The sequence below is a fragment of the Triticum urartu genome, chromosome 7A, assembly GCF_056163025.1.
Source record: "Triticum urartu cultivar PI428250 chromosome 7A, HENAU_Tu73, whole genome shotgun sequence".
NCBI classification, from domain to species: domain Eukaryota; kingdom Viridiplantae; phylum Streptophyta; class Magnoliopsida; order Poales; family Poaceae; genus Triticum; species Triticum urartu.
Genome location: NC_141879.1, coordinates 301,411,811 through 301,419,923, shown reverse-complemented (window position 1 = coordinate 301,419,923; position 8,113 = coordinate 301,411,811). Strand labels below are relative to the sequence as shown.

General features: G+C 42.8%; 1 protein-coding gene across 2 annotated transcripts; it reads right to left on the bottom strand.

Annotated features, from left to right (window-relative positions):
• Positions 1-4,895: 4,895 nt before the first annotated feature.
• On the bottom strand, positions 4,896-7,879 carry LOC125521913 (E3 ubiquitin ligase BIG BROTHER-related-like). 2 transcript variants are annotated; one of them, XM_087535342.1, is made up of 7 exons: positions 7,538-7,879; positions 7,163-7,451; positions 7,008-7,072; positions 6,185-6,226; positions 5,918-6,039; positions 5,724-5,831; positions 4,896-5,316 (listed from the first exon to the last, which is right to left on the bottom strand). In XM_087535342.1, exons 1-7 carry the CDS (start codon positions 7,721-7,723, stop codon positions 5,229-5,231), a joined length of 900 nt encoding a protein of 299 aa, XP_087391468.1. In that variant the 5' UTR covers positions 7,724-7,879; the 3' UTR covers positions 4,896-5,228. The 2 variants fall into 2 exon arrangements, with proteins under 2 accessions (XP_087391468.1, XP_048542930.2); XM_048686973.2 differs by having other exon boundaries at positions 4,896-5,298; positions 5,723-5,831; positions 7,538-7,876.
• Positions 7,880-8,113: the final 234 nt, after the last annotated feature.

Here is an 8,113-nt window from a genome sequence, read left to right as displayed (position 1 = left end):
GTAGTGCATGCATTGAAAACCTGGAGACACTTTCTCATTGGAAATCATTATGAGGTGTACACAGATCACAAGAGTTTGAAGTATATTTTCACGCAGAAGGAGTTGAATCTCAGGCAAAGGAGATGGTTGGAACTCATCATGGATTATGATATGAGATTGCATTATCACCCAGGAAAGGCTAACGTAGTAGCTGACGCGTTGAGCCGTAAAAGCCATGTCAACACCCTAATGACGGGAGATTTACCAAGAGAGTTAGCCGAAAATCTTCGTGAGCTATGTTTAGTGATAGTCCCGAGAGGTTATGTAGCAGCATTGGAGATTCAGTCTACTTTGATGGATAAGATCAGAGAAGTCCAGAAGACTGACAAGGAGATCGCTTCTATTAAGGATAAAATGAGCAAAGGAAAAACTAAAGAATTTCGTGAGGATGAGCACGATACCTTATGGTTTGAAGACCGTGTTTATGTGCCTAATGACCCGGAGATCAGGAAGTTAATTATGCAAGAGGCCCATGATTCACCATATTCGATTCACCCCAAAAATACCAAGATGTATTTGGATTTTAAGGATACTTTCTGGTGGACCGGAATGAAGAAGAATATTGCGGAGTATGTAGTAGTGATGTATGTCAGAGAGTAAAGGCAGAGCATCAGAAGCCAGCAGGATTGCTACAGTCATTGCCGATACCCGAATGGAAGTGGGATAAGTCAGGCATGGATTTTATTACAGGATTGCCCAGAACACGTTCAGGCTATGACTCGATATGGGTTGTAGTCGATCGTTTGACAAAGGTAGCTCATTTCATTCCAGTGAAGACTACCTATACTAGTGCCAAGTTGGCAAAGATATACATGACCAGGATCGTATATTTGCATGGAGTTTCAAGGAGCATTGTATCAGATAGAGGAACCCAGTTACCTCAAAGTTCTGGAATCAGTTGCATGAAACTTTGGGTACCAGGCTAGAGTTTAGTACAGCTTTCTATCCGCAGACGGATGGACAGACCGAAAAAGTCAATCAGATTTTGGAGGACATGCTAAGAGCTTGTGCGCTAGATTACGGATCTAGTTGGGACGAGAATTTTCCATATGCAGAGTTCTCTTATAACAACAGTTATCAATCCAGTTTGAAGATGGCCCCTTTCGAAGCCTTGTACGGAAGGAGGTGCAGGACCCCATTGTCGTGGGATGAAGTTGGAGACCGTCAGTTGTTTGGACCGGATCTGATTAAGGAGTCTGAACAGAAAGTAAAATTGATTCGCGATAGGCTCAAGGTAGCCCAGTCCAGGCAGAAGAGCTACGCAGATTCTAAACGCAAGGAGACAGTTTACGAAGTCGGAGACCGAGTTTATCTTCGAGTATCTCCACTTCGAGGAGTTAAGCGTTTTGGAGTTAAGGGAAAGTTAGCGCCATGTTTTGTAGGACCATACAAAGTTTTGGAGCGTATGGGAGAAGTAGCCTACAAGTTGGAATTGCCCGAAGGATTGTCAGGAGTTCACGACGTGTTCCACGTTTCCCAGTTGAAGAAGTGCCACGCATAGATGGCTGATATACCGCTGAGAGACACAGTGCTGCTGGAAGCGATTCAGTTGGACAGTGATTTGACCTATGAGGAGAAACCAGTCAAGATTCTTGAATATGCCAGCCGAGTCACCCGCAGCAAGGTTATTAAGTTTTGCAAAGTTCAGTGAAGCCACCACACGGAGGATGAAGCCACCTGGGAGCGAGAGGAAGATTTGCTGAAAGACCACCCTCACCTATTTTCTAGTCAACCCGAATCTCGAGGGCGAGATTCATCTTAAGGGGGTAGGTTTGTAACATCCCAAATTTTTAATTTGGAATGTTATACAATAGATCATCATTGCATATTATATTTTATTGCATTTTGGTTGATCCTAGAAATTCTAGGCAACTCAAAGGACCCTCGGAGAGAGTTGGGGATTTCGTTATTTTCATATTTGAGTTTTCTCAAATATTGAAAATAGGATCATTTGATTTTATTTATTTTATCTTCAATTATTTCTATTATCAAAATATGAGAGAGGGAATAAAATGAGTTTCCCAAAATAAAGAAATATTGAGGATTTAATAAAAAAATCAAATAAGATTTTATTTTGATTTTATTTGCTATTTTATTTGAATTTAGGAAAAATGCGTGTTTTTCAAAATTGCATTTAGGCCCCAAATAAATGTTCATCCTGTGCGGCTTGATTTTAGAAGCCGTGGAAAATTTATTTTGAAATTTTTGAAGTCCGTTTAATATTCCTTTTGTTTTTTTTTCAGAGCGTAATTATATAAAAAATATCGAACCGACCTACCGGGCCGTGTCCGACCAGGACACCCGGCCCGGCCGGCCTTTAGCCGAAGAGCCCAGCCCGAGCCGCCCCAAACCCTAGCGCCCGATCCCGCCGCCCCTGACGCCGCCGCTGCCGCCTCGCCTCGTGCGCCGCGCAGCCGGATCGCCCCGCCGCCGCCCGGAGCCGCCGCCCGCCGACCTCGCCGCCCCGCCGGAGGTTGACCGCTGCCCCGCCGCCGGCGGTTTTCCTCAAGAAAACCGTCCGGTTTTTTCTTTGTTTTTTTAGATTTGTTTTTTAGATCGGTTTTTTTCGGTTTAGCTAATTAGCGAGCGTTCGCTCATTCGTTCGTTTTAACGAACGCGTTCATCGTTTAGATCCAGATAAAGAACGTTCGTTCGATAATCTGTTCATCGTTTTTCTTTTTCTCGGATTAAATCCGTGATTTTTCTGATCGCGATTCCTGATCCGATTTTTGTTCTAGTATAACTTTTCGCTCGTTTATCGGAATCAGGCGATTCAAGCGCCTGGAGTTTCTTCTCGAAACCCTCTTTCCGTTTAACCAACTCAAATAAGTTTTTGCCTCTGTAAAAATTGCCCTAGATCCAGAATAGTAAATGAAGCCTTTTTCTTTTGTTGTTTGTCTTTTGTTGCTTCGTTCGATTTGATTCTTTTTGCCAACCGGAGTTCTTAAGTTGAACTTTCTGGTTAGATCTCTTATTCGAGTTTTACCTGTGCATTAGTTGAGTACTTATTGTATGCTTATTTGTTTGCGATAGAGTATCCGGAGTGCGCCGCTTGCTACTTCGAATCGCTAGGTTTCACGGATCATCAGCAAGGCAAGTAACACTTTGATCATACCTCCTACTACCCAGTTTTTATTGCATTAGATCAATCCTCACACATTGCATGATTAGGATCTAATTAAATTGTGGGTTTGGGAAGTAGTTGAGGTAATACCTATTACCTGTTTATTATCAAACCTTTGGGAGTTACTTCTACGTTTGCTTGATATGCCATGCTATGCTAGTAGACGTGGATTGGGTGAGTGAAATCCATGACAGATGTGAGTTTGTTAAATTAATGGTTTATCTATGGTGGCAACTTAAATACACATATGGGTGGATTGAGGCACCTAGGTATTCCGGCGATTGCCTGTTTTCTTTTGGACCGCCACCCAGGCTCAAAGGGATCAGGAGATTATTCATGCTAGAAACTTCTGTGTGCAGCCACAAGCTACTATGGGCTTTAACATAGTTGACTAAGTTGTGTGAACTCTTACAGTGGTAGACTAGCAGATGTAGGGGAAAGTAGGTGTAACGGTCTACCCGATCGTAAGGTGCTAGCGCTTCTGAAAGACTATGCCTCGGTCATCCGTTTCTCAAACACCATGTAGTGCGAGAATCCCAACGGAGGAGATCAAGTCTTGTGGGGAAAAGTGCGCAAACCTCTGCAGAGTGTATAAACTAATCATGATTAGTCGTGTCCCCGGTTATGGACATCTTGAGTATCTAGTACTTGGATTATCATGTGAATCTCATCATGTTACTCTAATTAATATTGTTGGGTTTTAATGATGTTTCTTAATTGGGATTGAGAATGTTGTCAACCATTCTCAATGTTTAACAACCACCATGAAAGATAAATAAAAATGTATTCTTTGCAGTAGGGAAAAATTGGCTTTACGCAAAACTGTAACCATAGAGCTTTCCACCAGCCATATATGCATGTAGAATAGCTTTAATCTTCCATTACTCTCTATGTGTTACATTGCCAGCATATTTCATGTGCTGATCCGTTTCGGGCTGCAACGTTCATGTTGCAGACTTTTCAGACGACGAGTAAGGTACTTTTAGGTCGTGGTTCTATACTCAGTGATGCCGTTGGAGTTGATGGACTCACTTATCTTTCAAGCCTTCCGTTGTTATCGTTATTAGATGGCCTTAAGCCATATTTATTGTAATAATTTCTCTTTTGAGACACTCGATGTAATAAGTGTGTGATTGCTACTCTGTTATAAATTTTTCAAGTACTGTGTGGTGTCAGCATTACTGATACAGGGATGACACCAGAGCACACAGATTGGACCGTTTGAGGTCTGGTCGCTACATTATGGTTAGAGTGTGTGATGTGGACTGAAGTGTTTTTTCCTGATTAGGCATGTTTCATGTTTCCTGGTTTATCCTTGAAATTACAGAATTATTCTCCATTGTTCTTTCATTTTTGAATTTTGCATGGAAATTAGAAATTTACTTACTGAAAAAAAAGAAAAAAAGAAATAGTTCTCATGGTTTTTGAATACTACATTTCTTTTCTAAGAAATCTGGCGCTTCCCTGACGTGATTCCCTCCCCTCCCCCTTGCCTCCAAACTCACGTGCGGATCTCCCCCCGTGGTGGGAGAGGATTTGCTATGGCCATGGAAAAAGCCCCCCTCGTGGGATTACACCCTGGAATGTTTTCACTCTGCAACCAAATGAGGCCTCAGAGTGGCATGTTGCATCTGGAAAACCGATACCATCATTTCAGAGCTTGGGCAAGCATCAGCGCACCATCCAGCATTTTTCAGCAACGCTGTCATCTTTCAAGCATGTAGTCAGGCGATAGTGTAAAAGAATGACTATAAATATAATGATTATTTTACATCCACGAATCACAATGGGCAACTAGCGTCTAACAAAGAATGGCTATAAATTTAAGCTATTTTACATCAATGATCATACATGGACCATGAGCCCCTAACAGGATACACAAAGCAGCATCACGGTTTAGTCCAGAAGTACATGTGTCCCGAGTCTGCTGGGCTGAAAAGCAGAGAGACGAACTCGAGGCTTGTTTGCTAGTTTCTTTGGACAATACAACAGCTCCTGGTGCTTAAATCTCACCGGCATCAGAAAATATATGCTGTCCCTATTTCTTCCCATTATTCGCCCATCATTACGACCACAATAGAATGTCATGCCTCGTTACCCGGTGTAGAAACTTCTGCACTGCACATAGGGCATACCTGCAACATAGCAATGGCCGAAACAGTTTTCTAGTATTCAGTTTCATCATGCGCCATTAATAACAAATTCCCTCTACAAATTAAGCTATTAGAGGAAAAATATAGATGGTATACGCATACTTCAATATCTAATACTCCCTCTGTAACTTAATTTAAGGCGTTTCCAGAGTCCACGTCACACAAGAAAAAGGTCTTACTGTGTATAAAATTGCTGTTTATGGTTGCTTTATCATGCAAAACAGGACTTCATGAGGATTGGCATCATGCAGGCTGATGGTGGAGAAAAAGTTTATGAAATCGCATTTGATGGAGGAATTAAGAGAACTTATTGTGTGACAATAGGTCCTTTCTTCCTTTTCTTTTATAAGAGATTGGTGGACATTTTTCCGGCTATGGAAGGAAGAACAGGGGGTGCTGGCTGTACCTTGTTTAACTGCAGCCACTGTTTTATGCAGTCAGAATGATATGAATGCTTGCAAGGAAGTGCAACCAATGATTCACTTTCCTCAAATTCCACACGGCAAATAACACATCTGCAAAATGAACTTCACGTATCAGAACATTTAATGACTATAGACAAAATTTTGAAAATATAAAAGGTTTTAAATCATGTACATACTGTTCCATGTTGCTGTCTTGATTATCTTCTGCTTGGTAAGTTACTGAAGGCAATGAAGCCAAAGTATCGGCAGAAACACCTCTGCTTTCCGTACCAACCACTTCACCCAATGCAACCAGCTCCTAAGAACACCAAAACTATTAATTAATATTGTAACGGTGAATCTTGAAGTTCAGTCTGGTTTAATAGAAAAGAATCTTAAATCTTCATATGCAGATATAAATGCAAATAATAACCACTTCTTCTAGTACAAAATAGAGAACTTACCTCATACGAGTATTCGTCTGGATCAACATCTTCCCATGCATCCTAAAGTTTGACATAAGCACAAATACTGAAAATGTCAGGTACCAACTTCATGCTTGGAAGATTGTTTATAATTAATTGATTATAACAAGAAAACAAGACTATTACATTGACAAAAATACAAATTGGTCGTATGGAACGGATATTGATAGATTCATAAGATTACTTTCAGCAGTTCCTAGTCCTGGATGCCAGCAACAATATGCTTATTCACAATAAAAAGATCATGATGAAAGGAAAATTTCATTCAAAACTCTAATAAACGATATGGTTGTGGGCATTTGAGGATGCTAGGATGCTTTCCCTTATTAAAAAAAGATTGGAAAATTACATACCAAATTCTATACTGGTCTTCTGTATATTTACAAACGACAGACAATGGAGTGAAGGCGCAAATATACCACCGTGTTAACCCAATCCACATTATTTTACTACATGTAGAGCAGTTCTAGGTTTTAGCCACCAACTACTGAATCCGATCAATGGCATGAAATTATTTATTCTAGACAAGATCACTGCAAAATACATAGATGATGAGTAGAAGGCAATAATGAAGATACAATGCAAACCCTAACATGAGCAATTAACTGATATGTGTTTGAAACATTCAGCTATCCAGGTTGAAAAACTGGGCCAAAAAACTAGTGCATACGATTTTAGTTAGACACAAACTTGAAGCTATCCTGAATAAAATAATAAATCTAATCTTGAGAGAGAAACTGCATGGTTGCCTAAGCATACACGTCAATAAACATTTGATTGTAACAATGGAATGTACTGTCACCTGTGCGCTATCCCCATCTTCCTCATCTTCGCCATCTTCAACATCATGCTCCATCTCTTCCCCTACTGAAGAAACAAAGAGACTAATCAACACCCAAAAAGGGGACCGGGAGAAAACGTGACTGAATTTCGAAAAGTCTTGTCTCCGGCACTCACAATCAGTGATCCCAGCGAGCGCCATGAGCCGCTGGGCGACCTCGCGCTCCTCGGCATCCTGCAGGGCCCGCGCATACGCCTCGTCGTCCTCGTACCGCGCGGGGTCCAATTCGGGCCCCTCCGCGTCGCCCACCTCCTCGTCCTCGTCCCCCTCCTCCTCGTAGTCGCTCCCCTCGTCGCCTTCGATCCCTTCCACTTCCTCTTCGTAGTAGTCGTAGCTCCCAGCGTCCGAGGCATCGTAGTCGCTGCCGTCCCCGCCGTGCGCGCTCAGCATCATGTACGCCCGCTCCTGCGACACCGAGCGCGGCAACCCCAGATTAATTAAACCACGAAGCATCGGCGGCGGAACCGACCCCGGTAGATCTGGACGCTTACCTGCTCCTGGAGGACGCGCGCGAGGGCGAGGTCGGCCTCCTCCTGGCTTAAGGCGGTGAACGGCCGCCTCCCTACCGCGGCGGCCGACACGTCGTCCCCTCCGGCCCCGGCTGCGGCGGGAGTATTGGGGCTATGGTTTTGGTCCGCGCTGGGCTTCTCGCCGCCGTTTCCCTTGGGGCCCTCCATGGGGAGGGAGAGAGGGAGCAGTTAGGGATCGGAGACGAGAAGGAGAAGGGAACGACGAGAAGGAAGCAGAAATTCAATAGTGGCAACGTTAAGCAATCTCGGGCGCACCGCACCCGCACGCGGACGCGGTAGCTATATGAGGACGAGGCAAACGTTTTGCCGTGGGTTTGAACAGGAGGTATCTTTTTTTTATAGTATAACCTTAAAACATAAGGTATCTGTTTTTTTTTTCTTGAAATGCAGGAAGTACAGTATCTGGTTGGGACCGAGTCGGTCAGGGGACTCCTTTTTCTATTTCTTTAGACAGAGTGTTTCGTCAATGTTACATAAATTTTCCCTCCTTCTCTTCATTTCCATTTTTTCTTTTATATCTGTCTTTTTTTCCTTTTT

Excerpts from the sequence above, each read along its gene's own strand:
- LOC125521913 (XM_087535342.1), bottom strand. The coding sequence starts at position 7,723 with ATGGAGGGCCCCAAGGGAAACGGCGGCGAGAAGCCCAGCGCGGACCAA. Across the intron at positions 7,452-7,537 it reads CGCGCGTCCTCCAGGAGCAG|GAGCGGGCGTACATGATGCT; the intron begins GTAAGCGTCCAG and ends TCGGTGTCGCAG. Across the intron at positions 6,227-7,007 it reads AAGATGGGGATAGCGCACAG|GATGCATGGGAAGATGTTGA; the intron begins GTGACAGTACAT and ends GTCAAACTTTAG.